General features: G+C 38.8%; 1 protein-coding gene across 1 annotated transcript in view; it reads right to left on the reverse strand.

Annotated features, from left to right (window-relative positions):
• Positions 1–15,480, reverse strand: part of LOC126175742 (uncharacterized) — a 45,346-nt gene that overhangs the window by 5,087 nt on the left and 24,779 nt on the right. Inside the window, exons 3-4 of the mRNA XM_049922696.1 lie at positions 10,089–10,195; positions 7,522–7,771 (exon numbers count right to left, since the gene is read on the reverse strand). Coding sequence (XP_049778653.1) covers positions 7,522–7,771; positions 10,089–10,195 — 357 coding nt within the window. The remainder of the gene's footprint in view (positions 1–7,521; positions 7,772–10,088; positions 10,196–15,480) is intronic.

Here is a 15,480-nt window from a genome sequence, read left to right on the forward strand (position 1 = left end):
CTGTAGAAAAATAACTGAAAAACCTATCAGAATGGAAATGACTTTTTTCTGTTGACAATTCCATTCTGATTTGCTACAGTGTAAATTACTTTCCTAGTGTGTCTCAGGATGAACTATATTAAAACTGATTACAACTGTGCTGAGATGTTTAGTGAGTGATGAAGGAGAAATGAGCTGTAACAATTCCATACATAAGGGGTGTTCAAAAAGAAACAAGCCTGAGTCTGGAATGCACAAACCGGTGATAGGAGAGTAAAATTGTGGCATGTGTAATGAGGTGTGGTTCCAACCAGAGTGTGGAAGTTCACAGCCTGTCGTTACAAGCCTTGCGTGCATGTCACTTGACTATACAGAGCTAGCAGCAGCATGTATCAATTACCCAACACTGTCAGTCGCATTGCAAACAGTGACATGGAGGCATCAAAAGACGAGCAAAGAGGTAGTATTTGTTTTCTGGCAGCAGAAGGAGGAGGAGGAACAGCCATTCGTCGACGAATGTCAAAAGTTTATGGTAAACACTGCATGTCCCTTGCAAGGGTCAAGATGTGACACAAGCACTTCAGCGAAGGATGGGTGTCATTAGCTGATGGTGCTTGGTCTGGAGCACCACACTGCATTACCGAAGACGTTGTCCAGCTGGTGGATGCACTCATTACCCAGGACCACCGACTGACAGTGAAAGCCATAGCTGCCGTGGTTGGATTGAGTGTTGGAGGTGTTTACACCATCATGAAGGAACAACTGAACGTGCACAAAGCGTATGACCCATGGGTGCCCCAGTCTCCAACCACACCATAAAGTATGTTGAATGGCTCACTGTCTTGTTCATCTGCAGCACTATGCTTGGGAAGGGAATGCGTTCCTGGCACGAGTGGTGGCTGGAGATGAGTCATGGTGTCATCACTTCAAACCAGAATCAAAATGACAAAGTCTCCAGTGGAAGCATCCAGGGTCACCAACAACAAAAACAGCCAAGGCCACCCACGAGTGCAGGAAAGGTTATGCTGACATTCTTCTTTGACAAAGATGGCCCCCTTCTGATTTGCTTCCTGCAGCACGGGACAACAGTGAGTGCCCAGTGTTACTCGCAAACCTCGACCACCCTTCACCAAGCAATCAAATCAAAATGACCAGGCAATCTCATCCGTGGGGTCATTCTGCTCCACGACAATGCAAAGCCTCATATGGCCAACACAGTCGCAGCACTCCTGCAGAAATTCAAATGGGAGGTTCTCGGCCACCCTTCATACAGTCTGGACCTCTACCCTGTGAGTATATCATTTTTGGTCCCCTTAAAAAGGTACCTCGGACGACGACGTCCAGCTGTATGTGTGGAACTGGTTAAGATTGAAGCCCCGGGAAATTTATGAGACAGCCATTCACCACCTTGTGTCACAGTGGGACAAATGTCTCAACAGCCAGGGTCAATACTTCTAACAGGTACTGGTTTCTGTAATTATACCTCCAGCCCACTTCTTTTTGAATGCCCCTTGTAATTTACTCATACAATAGTGAAGAAGGAATTCTCACATTGAACAATTGTCTGGTGGTATGTGTTGTTCTTTGAATTATTCTTTATGTTTAATAACTATATTGTATCACAATAACACTGCTATTTATGATGGTCTCTTTGTTAATAGCCCAGCTGCATCCTCTTCGCTCTAGTGTGTATCTGACTTAATAGGCAAAGCATTGGAACCTGAAGCCTTGGAATGGGGCAATATTCTTGTTCTGCACTTCACTATAAATTGCAAGATACTGTGGAGCACTAGACATTGAATACAGCCTTTGTTCCCGAAAGAAGGGCTGGGTTTAAGCATTTTGTTACGTGGTTACAGAGAACTTCATAAATGTCAACTGATTTTACTTGCACATCTGTTATAGGAGAAGGAAAGGAAGTTTGATTAATATGTGCTACCAATATCAGGGTCTTTAGAGATGAGGACCTCTGTAACATATAATGGCAGAGTTAATATAAACATTTAGGCAATAATGAAATTATTATACACTTATCAGATTAAAATGTTAACTCTGTATGTTAATAACACTGTGACAAAAATATAAACTTGGGAGCATGTGAGAAGAATTCTCCATAAATTCTCGTGTTGGAAACTTTTCCCTTCTCACTTCCTGAAAACAGAATGTTGCTAGATGACAATTCTCAAAGACAATGAGATTGGCAATTTGTCAATTTCGGTCTTCATGACAAGTAATAGGTTTAAACGATTTTTAATGGCGATACCATTCTGACACATTCATTTAAATCAGTTTCACTACCACGAGAACATTTTTACATGTTCTAAAAATATAAAATATGTTGCAGACTGAACAACTTCAGGTTCACATGTCCCAAAAAGTAGCAACACACACACAATGCCTACATACCTCACCATACAATTTTGTACTGTAAAGAGATGGAAAAAAAATATGGATGACATAGTAACAGTGGGAAAGAAAATAGATATTGTGTACATCTGCTAAATAATTTGGAGTTGTCAACAATGTTTAATACTGTTATGCCAAGCACATTATTTTTTAGGTGCAATGAATTCAGCACATAATTTTATTCTGCCTTCCAATGTATAAACGAAATATGTATCTCAAATTTCAAAATTATTTTCTCTTCCCAGACACATTTATTCTATTACAGTATGACAATAAATCCATGTAGCACTTCCAACTGCACTAAAAGATGACAAAAAGAAGTTCAGAGTTTCATGCTATACCAGCAGTGGGGTCCTTAGGAGAAACAGTGCTACTCCACTGTGGTCATTCCAAAAGAAATGCCAGTGGACATATTGGAGAAACCATCCAAGCATTTGCCTGAAGTAGCTAATACAAACTATATAAAACCTAAATCAACAACAAGAGAAGGATAGGGTGCTATTCCCATATAGAGGTGGTGTTGAATGGCCTTCATTGGAAGTTGGCAAAACCAGACAGACACACATTCACACATGCATAGCCCATGCACACATGGACACTGTTGTCTCTGGGGAACCCCTGACTGTGAAAGTATCTGACGTGAGCAACACATATTTGCTGTGGTGAGTATTGGGGATACAGAAGTGACCTGGGGCAGGGAGGGGGAGTGAAAGCACAGAGACGTGAGATAACATGCTAGTGCTGCCTATGGGAGTAAGAAGAGATGTGGTGGGGCACCTCTTAAGTTATTTGTGTAATCATCAGCGGAAAATTTCCAGATTGGCTAAAATATGCTGAACTTAAGCCTCTTTACAATAAGAGAGATAAAGAGATACCTTGAAACTATCAACCAATTTCACTTTCGCCGGCTTTTCCAAAAAAATTTGAAAAGGTTGTGTTCAAGCATCTCCTTAAGCATCTGACTGCAAATAACATATTGTCCAAGTCACAGTTTGGGTTCCTTAATGGTTCCGATATAGACAAAGCTATTTACATGAATAGTGAAAATGTATCTAATTCATTAGACAAAAGTTAGGGGTTATTGGCATTTTCTGTGAGCTGTCAGAAGCCTCTGACTGTTGTTGTTGTGTCCTCAGTCCTGAGACTGGTTTGATGCAGCTCTCCATGCTAATCTATCCTGTGCAAGCTCATTCATCTCCCAGTACCTACGGCAACCTACAACCTTCTGAATCTGCTTAGTGTATTCATCTCTTGGTCTCACTCTATGATTTTTACCCTCCACGCTGCCCTCCAATGCTAAATTTGTGATCCCTTGATGCCTCAGGACATGTCCTACCAACCGATCCCTTCTTCTAGTCAAGTTGTGCCACAAACTTCTCTTCTCCCCAATCCTATTCAATACCTCCTCATTAGTTACATGATCTACCCATCTAATCTTCAACATTCTTCTGTAGCACCACATTTCGAAAGCTGCTATTCTCTTCTTGTCCAAACTACTTATTGTCCATGTTTCACTTCCATACATGGCTACACTCCATACAAATACTTTCAGAAATGACTTCCTGACAGTTAAATCTATACTCGATGTTAACAAATTTCTTTTCTTCTAACTGTACAAATCCCAATATTCTCTTAAGTAAATTAGAATATTATGGTGTCACCGACAGTGCTGTGAAATGGTTTGAGTCTTACCTATAAGGAAACAAAAGGTGTCATCATGAATTACCCGTGCAATATGCAGTCAGTCTTCATCTGATTGGGAATTAATTACATGTGGTGTTCCTCAATGTTCCATATTGGGTCCATTGCTTTTTCTTGTTTGCATTAATAACCTCTCGCCTCTTACATCGCCAGATGCTAAGTTTGTTTTGTTTGCAGATGTTACAAACACTGCAATAAGTTGCAAGCCAGGTAAAGATTTAGAAATGTCTGGTAGTAATGTCTGCTAGTACAATTTTCACTGACATTAAGTGGTTTAAAGCTAATTCACAGTCATTAAACTTTGAAAAGACTCACTGTATGCACTTCAGAACCTGTACGAAATTTTCTGCCAGCATGTGTATAACATATGAAGACATGCAGATCGAAGAAGTTGATAGTGTTAAATTTCTGGGATTACAACTCGAAAATAATTTCAGTTGGGAAGGGCATACCACAAGTCTGTATTTGCAGTGAGAATGATGTCGGATGCAGGAAATATAAATATACAAAAACCTTGCATACTTTGCTTACTTTCATTCTACTATGTCATACGGGATCATATTTTCGGGTAACCTGTCAAACTGAGCAAAAGTTTTAGTGTGCAAAAGTGTGTAATAAGACTAATTTGTGGCGTAAATTCAAGAACATCATGTAGAAACCCATTCAAGGAATCTAACCAATGTTCAGTATATTTATTCCTTAATGAAATTTGTTGCAAGTAGTATATTTCTACTCTCAGGCAATAGTTCAATACATAATATCAATACTAGGAATAAGAATACTTCACATAAAGACCTAAAATCACTTACCTCAGTCCAAAAAGGGGTCCAATATTCAGGAACACACATTTTCAATAAATTGTCAGCAACCATTAAAAACTTGGTTTCAGATAAAACACAGTTTAAAATGAGTTTGAAAGACTTTATGATAGGCAATTCCTTCTACTCTACAGATGGATATCTTAACAGAGACTGTTAGATCAGCTTAAGTAAAAATGTCTGTTAGATTTCAGTTCTGACAGCACTTGGTCACAACAGTCAAGATTAGGTATTTTGTATATGATACATGTATTAAATGTGCATGACTAAGTTTCATTCTGATGGTGTATTAATTCTGTAAATATTAGCAGTTTCAGTTTACTGTAATGTATTCACCTATTTTGACAATCTCCAGACATATGGTCAGGGTAGTGATTATTATATTCCAATGTTTTATGTTTTCCATGTTATACTTTCTGAATTCTTCCACACACATGAGAATCCTTTCATTTTTGGGTCTACGGAATCAAAACTGAATCTAATCTAATCTGCTTCTACAGCCCCAGCATCCACCCCAGCAAAGGCTGCTGCTCACCTCAGACACAGTCACTATTGGGCCTTAGCATCTGGAAACAACAGTGGTCATGCGTGTGGCAGTTATGCATGTGTGTGTGTGTGTGTTTTCTAACTCAAAGGATTTAGTCCAACAGGTAAAAAATATCTAGCAGCCTTTTTTCATTGTGCCCGTCTGTCACTCAACACCTCCTCAATATGATGCGTAGCAATCTATATTTTCCATATTTTTGTTATTCCATCCTGGATTTTCCATTGTTTGATAAAATGTAAATCACAATAATAGGAGACAAAAGGGAGTCCTAGTCTTCCTGAAAATGACAAAATATCATCTAAACTCAAACAAAAGTAAATTTCTGGAAATGTGAGTTTGCTGCCACAAACAGACTGGTTTTCTTATGTATGACCACAACATCCCTACACCTAAAATAATTGAAGAAGTCATCACCTTTATTATAATAAGCCTACTAAACATTATATATCTAGAATGAGATTTTCACTCTGCAGCGGAGTGTGCGCTGATATGAAACTTCCTGGCAAATTAAAACTGTGTGCCGGACAGAGACACAAACTCGGGACCTTTGCCTTTTGCGGGCAAGTGCTCTTACCAACTGAGCTACCCAAGCACGACTCACGCCCCGTCCTCACAGCTTTACTTCTGCCAGTATCTTTACAGAAGCTCGCAGGAGAGCGAGGAGAGGAGGGGGCGTGAGTCGTGCTTGGGTAGCTCAGATGGTAGAGCACTTGCCTGCAAAAGGCAAAGGTCCAGAGTTTGAGTCTCAGTCAGACACACAGTTTTAATCTGCCAGGAAGTTTCAAACATTATATAGTTGTTCTAATACTGATTGAGCAATCCGGGGGTAAACCAGGTTGCAGGAACCAGCAGGTGGCAGAGGCCACTGTGTGACAGTAGCAAGTGTTCAATCATACTTCAAGCCATAGTCCACCACAGCACACAGCCCTTCAATTATTGCATTTGAAAAAACGATGCACTTCGAGGAAATCATTTTATAATAATGTACTGTTACTTTAATGTTGAGTTTGATCTGATGTTTTGAATCTGAGCTATAACTCTGACTTGCAAAATCACTCAAAAACTGTATAAAATCGGTGTAGTTATATTTGTACAGTAAAACAAACCTGAGGATTACTGAATGTAACAATTCTTTATTCAGAAAAAAATATCCAGCGATATCCTAACTAATTTATTTTGGAAAAGATGGAATTATTGTTTAAATACTTTATGAAGTATGAAAACTCCAATGGTCAGGAAACAAAATTAAGGAAAAGATGCACACTGGAGGGTGAGTACCAATAGCCATGGTTGTATATACAAATATAAATAGAAGAGAAAGTTGTATACAGTGGAGGATCTCGATCAAATTAAAATTCATTAAAGTAGATGATGATTTTCAGCATGAGCCACCCCAATAGGCCCATCATTTCCATTAAAATTGAAAGTAATATCTTATGTGACTTCATGCAGTACACTGCTAACAATGTTCTGTCTCGGATAAATTTGATACAATATTTTTATGTAATCACACTTAATCTTGATGAATAAAGATCATGAACACTCAGTGAAAAATTACTGAGAAAGAAAGCTTTATACAGGGTGTTTGCGATCTCAGAAAATTTAACTTACAGTTTAAACTTAGCTAATCATGTGCTTATTTCAATAAATACAGCCAATTATTTTGCTGAAATATTCTGAAGATATGGTAAATGGATATGACAATAATAGTTCACACAGCCCCTGTTCTGACTAGAAAAGTAACTTTGCTGTATTTTGATCCATAGTTTTTATCCAATCCAAATGCTAATTTCTTACATCTCAGTTTTAAGGTACTTAGGCTCCATATAAATATATGGCACTTAGTTGTAAATTAGTTTCACTAACAGCGTAAACACAAAAAAAGTAATGTAAAAATGAAGTAATGTACAATACTACAAATTTACAAAATTTTCTTCAAAATTACATGCACTTAATTGTGAACTAATCAGAAACTGTGCAAAAATGAAAGTAAATACTTTACAAACAAAACAAATACAGTACTTTTTAAGAACAGAAAAATTAATGTTGGTATAGTGAAAAATCACTCACCAACACAGCACAAGGCAATCCAGTCATTAGGATTCGTGGCTTCCTGGATGTTCCACTGAAGGTGAAACCTGCCATTGCTGCATCCCAATACACTTAGTCTACTACTGGATGTGGATTGGTTGGTAGACTGCAACAGCCACTGGCTGCGGATGTGACGCGTCCTGTCTGCTGAGAGGGGTCTGTGTCTGGCTCTGACAACCTCCCTTGTAGCTGGTGCTACAACCGTGGCTTCATCTGGTGCAGCCGCCTGCTACAGCATCATGTGGAAGTCTTCATTACAAACAGATTAGTTTTGCAAATTAAAATTTCAAGAACACTATAATCACATGGCTAAGACAGTGCTGATCATGTTAGTCATTAAATGTTTGTAATATGGTGAGCACCACTTACATAAAATTTATTACTTTAAAAACTTACACTATATATTCACTCCACACAAAGACAAAAGTACAAAACATCTGCATGGCCATTCATTTCACACAACTTTTCACTCAGAGTGAATCACAGACCATTCTACTCTGATGAGTCCATACATTATGACCGCCTGCTTAACAGAGTGATGGTCCACCTTTGGAACATAATATAGCAGCAATTTTGCATGGTGTGAATTTTACATGCTGTTGGTAGGTTTCAGGAGGTATACAGACCAGACGTCTATGCACATTTGACCCAATTCCTGCAAATTACGGGCCGGTGGTTTGTGGGTGCCGAGCTGGCATTCAATAGTGTCCAAGATCTGTTCCATTGGGTTCACATAAAACGAATTAGGTAGTCAAGACAAAAAAGTGAGTTCACCATATTGCTGCTCAAATCAATGATGCCACTGCCACCAGGTAAGGCATCAAACATGAAATGGTGCAGGTGGTCTGCAATAATGTTCATATAGTCCACAGTTATCTTGGTGCCTCTGATTACTACCACAAGCTTCCATTTGAGGATATGCGATGTGGTAAGGAAACGATATAAGTGGAGCAGAGATGAATAAGGAATCATTATAGCAACAATATGAGCCATAAATGGGGAAACCCAAGTGGAAGTGGAAGCTAAGGTGAGTGTCCCCCATGGTATAATACTGCCCCCCCTTCCCCCCACTATTTTCTGTCCACGGCACAGTGCACTTTTCGAGCAACAGTATGCCTGGATGACTGTTATTCTGGACATGACATCAAGATGGTGTAACATGAAATGTGATTCAGCTGACCAGATGACACGTTTCCACTGACACTCAGTCCAATTTCAATGATATAACGTCCAGCGCAATTATAATTGACAATTTCATTGGATCAACAAGGGAACAAGTACAATTCGTCTCCTGCAGAGCATCAAGTTCAGCAACGTGTGCCGAAAGGAGCACTCCAAAACACCTGTGCTTGCAATCACTGCCTATCCCGCTTTACAGAGTGGTCAGACCTCTGAGTTCCACAGTTTACGAACAGGTGTGGACATCCAAACCTTGCTTTTACTTATGGTTTCATCATCTTCCAACCACTTTCCATAAATGCTCACAGCAGTAGCATGTGAACAGCCAATCACCTTCACCATTTTTTAGATGCTCGTAGCCAGATACTGGATTATAACAGGCTGCCTCTTGTCATAGTCATTTTTGACTGGATTTCCCCATTTATGGCTCACATTGTTGCTAGGATGATTCCTTATTCATCTCTGCTCCACTTATATAATTTCCTTCACACATCACATGCCCTCAACGCCACCAGGTGGAATTCATTCTCCTGTTGGGCAGTGGTGATAATGTTTTGGCTCTTAAGTGTATGCTGTTTCATTAACGCAACTCACACACACATGAACACAGTCTCTGTCTGCTGAAGGCACACTGTGTGGCTTCAGCTTCTAGAGGCTGTGGTATCGTGTGTGTGTGTGTGTGTGTGTGTGTGTGTGTGTGTTTTATCAATTTTTGACAAAGGTCTTGTAGGCTTAAAGCTTATTTTGTGACAGTCTTTTTGTTGTGCGTATCTGCGACTCAGCATGTCCATTATATGGTGAGTAGCAACTATCCTCTTCACAATACTGTTAGTTTGAAGATGGATGCTCAACTATGGAAACCAAATTTACATCATCTGTCTTAAAATACAAATGGAGTATACAGCTGCATGTTAAGGGTGAAAAACACTGATTGCCAGTTTGTCAGAGTGACTTTACCAGTACTCAGCTGTACCTGGAAACCAATTAATATTTTTTTATCAATTTTAAGCCTTAAATTTTTTGAGTTGTTTCCACTGCATTGTGAAAAGAGAAACAGTTAATTTTGGAACTTTCGTGATATCTGGAAACCGTTGCTGCAAACTGACACCCTGGAGGCCTCAATCACCTAATTACACAGCAAGTTCATAAGCTTTCACTGTTTTGTTGTGATTGCAGATACCATCTAGTTTTTGATGTCAGTGTGTAAGATCGTACTTCTTGGGTAGTATCCTGATACTTTCGATTACATAGTTTTTTGGAGGATAAAAGATTTTTGAATATTTTAACCATGAGTACGACATTTCAGAATTTTATGAATTTTTATTGGGATGTGCCTCTAAAGAAAGCAGATGGGCTAGAAACTTTACCTGTGCATCATTCGATGAGTCAGCTGATGCACTACTGATGTCAGCCACAACAGCCTCAGCTCTTGTTCCAGACTCTTCGGGAACTGGTGATGCTGAGGTAGAATTCGCTGAAATGAGAAAGCAGTAGATCTAACAAGCATCAACTGTTTAGTTCCCTAGATAATTCATTTTAGTGCCACTAAAGCAACTACGAAAAGTTTGAATAAGAGTCTCTTATGAAGATGGACCATAAAAGCTATCATTTCTAAGTGTGGATTGATGGTAGTTGTTAATTTCCATGATATGACAAGAAATGTTGTTGAGAGGCATGGTTATTGGAAGATGTGAGGAAACAAACAGTTTTAATAGGTGCAGATAGTAGTGTCTTCAATGATATTTGGTATGTTTTGTAAAAATGGATAGAGGCAGAAGCATCAGGCAATGGTAAAATGTTTTTATTTAAAAAGTGGACTATGGCCAAGATGTGTTGCAGGAAGTTCAAAGGGTTGTATGACAACACTCGCGAGCATTTTTTATCATATAAATAAACTACTTTTTCCCCTATGGCTATGTCCATGTGTGTGTTTGACATCTATATTGGACACGCATCGTCCTCCCTCCCTCTCTCTCTCTCTGTGTCCACCTCTTCCTACTCCATCTCTCTGTATGTCTCATTCTCCCAACTCTACCTGCCTATCTCCCCCCCCCCCCCCAATCACTCTTCATAAAATCATCTCCCCTCTCTTCTTTGTCCATATCCTCCATTCCCTTTTTCAGACCCCATCTCCCTTCGTCTGTTCACCCCCTCCACTATTCATTTCCTCCTCCCCCTCTTCGTTTGCCACCTGTCCACTACCTCACAATACTTACACCTGCCTCAGGTCACTCCATGTCAGATCAACACAGAAATAGACCATTTTCTACCTCACCATCTAAGATTTTCTTGAAATTTGGCACAGGTGTACTGTTGGTATAGACTTAGAAAAATATGAAGTTTTACTCAGATATGATAACTTGTTTCTGAATTACAGAGCTGTAAAGTTATCATAAACGGGCCCAAAAACAGGGAACAGCAGTTTTTGAAACTGCTGTAGAAACTTTCCTAATTGAGCTACAGACCTGGAATGAATACCATTTTACAGCATTTGCCACACCCTTTTCTGTAGTATACAACAAGACATATGTTCATGTAAAAAATCTTCTCAAAACAAAATTTAAAATTTAGATTCATTTCTTTTCAAACAGTCCATACTTTAAAAAAATCCAAGTTTATTCCATGAGTAACTAGCATTGTAAGTCACAGTCCAAAATACAAATTTGGGTTGATGATTTCTCTGACAATTTAAAAAAAATGAAGACTGAAGCTCTATTTCCAATACTTTGAATGTGTACTCGTGTTATTTATTACCACATTACTAATATTGATACTTCATGAAAATAAATATATACACTGCTGTGATAAAAGATTCAAGTAAATTGACCACAGTAAAACTAACTATTAAGTAACAGGATCATTTTAAGTTTGAAAAGACTTCATTCGTTTGGTAAAATCACTTTCAAGTAAAGTAGTAGTTCTTTCACCTTTCACCTGAACATCCTATTACTGATACCCACAGAACATCAGCATTTCTTGGTTATGAGAAAGATGTAGATGGGTCAGCTGGCCGATGAAAATTCATTTTTACCTCATTAAGTTCATTTATCTGTAAGACATACTTCACCCACCAGTTTGCTTGATAGACAACAGTGATGTAACCTGAAATGTCTACTTATTTTAGTTTATCAGGAGATTTTGACACTTCCTTTTCACAGACTTCTGAAAAAAAAAATAAAAAGGTTTTTCACCACTATTTTTGATCTAGGTTACAGAACGAATGCACGGTGCTGATGCTTTCCTATGATAGTCAATGCTTGTTGAAAGTGATTTTTCAACAAACATTCTGATTCAACATAGTCTTTTTGAGCTCAATATGCCAAGCCTACATTGGTAATGTTTTCTACTGCCAATTCAAAAAGTTGCAGTGTTGATGGTATTTGGTTTCCAAAGGGTCATTGCCAGCTGGTGTGAGGTGCCAGTCTCTTTACATATCCTCCAACACCATCACAAGCCCCTTTGATATGTGCTGAGGAAAAAAGTGTCACTCTGCTTCCACTTTAAAATCTCCCTCATGGAAACAGATGTTTAAGAAGCTCTTTTTGTTTTTGTATTGGGCAGCAGACCAGTCTGAAAAATAGAATAACATTTTTGGAAGGTTTTGAAATTTGGCTGCCAGAAAATTAAGAGTTCTTTTTTAATTTTTTTAAAGTATATACAGCAATTCTGTTGTGCACTAGTGAATCAGAAACAATTACATAACTAAGAAGTTCCACTTTGTTTTCCTTTTTGAAATGTATAACGAGATGGATTGTGATCTGTTGGTTCGTACAGTGGTAACTCTGAGCTTCATGTTGTAGAACTATGCTGTTATTTTCAGAAAAATCACACATGGAAACAATTCTGATTCTTTCAGATTTTATTTTGTGCACTTAAGAAAATATCCCTGCTGGTTTGCAATGAAGTCATACTGAACCCCAGAGGACAACTTTCTGCAGAATAAACCAATAAATTATTTTGAATCTTTCTCCAAAGTCTCTAGATTACAAGGGTCAACTGAAACACACATGTGTAATTACACTTTTTCAACGGAATTTTCAGCAAAGGATTCTTCCAAAATTTGATACATCTCAGTTCCACCTGGACAGTAAGCAACGTTTCCCCATGTTGCAATCGATAGATGATGGGTTACAAAGCACTTATGCAAGGCACTGTTTGCAATTTTGAATTTTACCTTTTGTATAGTTTTCAATTTGGTATTTTCTATCATTAGTTTCATGTTTTGGTGATGTGTGTGTGACTTTGAACAGCCAACATACAATGTTTAGGTCGCAATTCAGCAAATTTAAAGAAACATATTTCTATGCCAGAAAACTTGTCTTTAAAATTTTTGTACGCTTCTTTATGGTTACACAATACAAGTCTTTTCAGATCTTTGATTTACTTCTGTCTGATTTCGAAACTGTCACACAGTCTTTAACATCTGGTGTCGCCCTACTACTACATCATCTTCAAAAGATGAATGTATAATTCTCACGGTCTCCATTGGCGTGCTTTCCCCTGATTTTAAATCTGGACCTTCTCAAATGCCTTTTTGTTTAAGATTCTTTTCAACTGCCTAGCCATATAGTTTGGCAAATTATGTTCATGCATTATCATTCTTATGCTCCAATTATCTGGTAAACACATTTGAAGCATTAACCTTTTCGTCCTACTTGTACAATTTACTTTTCACAGCTTCAGATTCCTCAACATCACTATTGCTTTCTGATGACAAACTTTCAGTAGAAGCAGAAAATAGTTTAATGTTCATAGTTGAGGAAATTTTTCTTACTTTCAATGTGCAATACTTCTTGTATTTCATTTTTCTCTTAGCAATAGGAGACTTACCTAACAGTTCAAGATATATATCAAGTGACTGGACAATGTCTGAAGCAGTTATAAATTCTACGAGGGCCGTTCAGAAAGTAACCTCCGGTTGATTTAAAAAAATACATCAAGTTAAATAAAAATATTTTAATATATACATCTTACAACTACATCTTTGCACTATTTTTCTACATAGTCTCCATAGCGATTCAGGCACTTATCGTATCTCTTCACAAGCTTTGAAATTCCTTCTGCATAAAAATCACCTGCTTGTGCCTGGAGCCAGCCTGTGACCGCATCTTTGAGCTCTTCGTCGTCATCAAACCGCTGTGACCCGAACCATTTCTTCAAATGCATGAAGAGGTGATAATCACCTGGCGCCAGGTCTGGGCTGTAAGGTGGATGGTTGATAACGTCCCACTTGAAGGACTCAAGAAGGGCCGTTGTTCTGCGAGCAGAGTGAGGACGGGCGTTATCGTGCAAAAAAACGATACCAGAAGTCAGCATACCACGGCGTTTGTTCTGTATAGCCCATCGTAACTTTTTTATTGTTTCACAGTACACGTCTTGATTAATGGTCTTACCACGTTCCATGAATTCAACCAACAATACCCCTTTGGCATCCCAAAACACCGTTGCCATCAGTTTTCTGGCAGAAAAATCTTGCGAGGCTTTTCTTGGTTTGGTAGGCGAATTTGAATGTGCCCACATCTTTGATTGTTCTTTTGTCTCAGGGTTCACGTACTTAATCCAGGTTTTGTCACCGGTCACGATTCTGTTTAACAATGGTTCTCCTTCGTCCTCATAACGTGACAGAAAGCCTAATGCAGAGGCCATTCTTTGAGTTTTGTGGTGGTCGGTAAGAATTTTGGGCACCCATCGTGCACAGAACTTACGGTAACCCAATCTTGCTGTCACTATCTCGTACAAGAGAGTCTTAGAAATCTGTGGAAAACCAGTAGACAACTCCGACATTGAGAAACGTCGATTTTCACGAACTTTTGCATCAACTGTCTGAACTAGTTCGTCAGTCACCAATGATGGTCTACCACTCCTCTCTTCATCATGAACGTTTTCTCGTCCACTTTTAAATAAACGTACCCATTCACGGACAACTCCTTCACTCATAACTCTTGGTCCGTACATGGCACAAAGCTCACGATGAATAGCTGCTGCAGAATATCCTTTGGCTGTAAAAAACATTATGACGGCACGCACTTCACATTTGGCGGGGTTTTCTATTGCAGCACACATTTCAAACTGCCACAAAAACTAAACTAGCGCAGGTACGACGTTCACTCGACCACGGCTTGATGCCGACTGACCTGTTGAGTGCATGAACGCACAGATGGCGTCGCTACTCCCCCCACAACCCGCACTGTGACCGATCGGAGGTTACTTTCTGAACCACCCTCGTATATCACTGTGCAATAATGTTTCTGTTTGAGAATGATCATGTTCAACACTTTTGTCACTCAGGACTGCGCATTTTTTTTAAAAATAGTAATTTCCTTCCGACATTTATCACAGATTTTTGAACCACTGACTGGATACAATTTAGGCATCCATCATGTGACATTTCTGAGCTTTCTGCTGTCTCTAAAGTGATTTGTTTTCTGTAACAGATTGCAACACTGTATTCTCGATGTATCTGTTTCCATCTTGAGGGACAATGTGTCAGTTTCCATCTCAATGGGGGGGAGGGGGGGAGGGGGAACACTGACACACTTATTGTTAAAGCAGAAACTAACTGGTTAAAAATTAGTTGATAATTTTTACATTTTCATAATAGATTTTAAGTCACTTTATAGCTTCCAATAACACTTTGTTTTACTGAAGCACTAAATATTTGGCCAAAACACTAAGTGATTTTAATACCAGTTCAAAAGTAATTAACTTATTACACTCAACCACTCAGGAAGGGTTGCACTCACTCTATGACAGTGAGTA

Source organism: Schistocerca cancellata, chromosome 3, assembly GCF_023864275.1.
Source record: "Schistocerca cancellata isolate TAMUIC-IGC-003103 chromosome 3, iqSchCanc2.1, whole genome shotgun sequence".
NCBI lineage: Eukaryota > Metazoa > Arthropoda > Insecta > Orthoptera > Acrididae > Schistocerca > Schistocerca cancellata.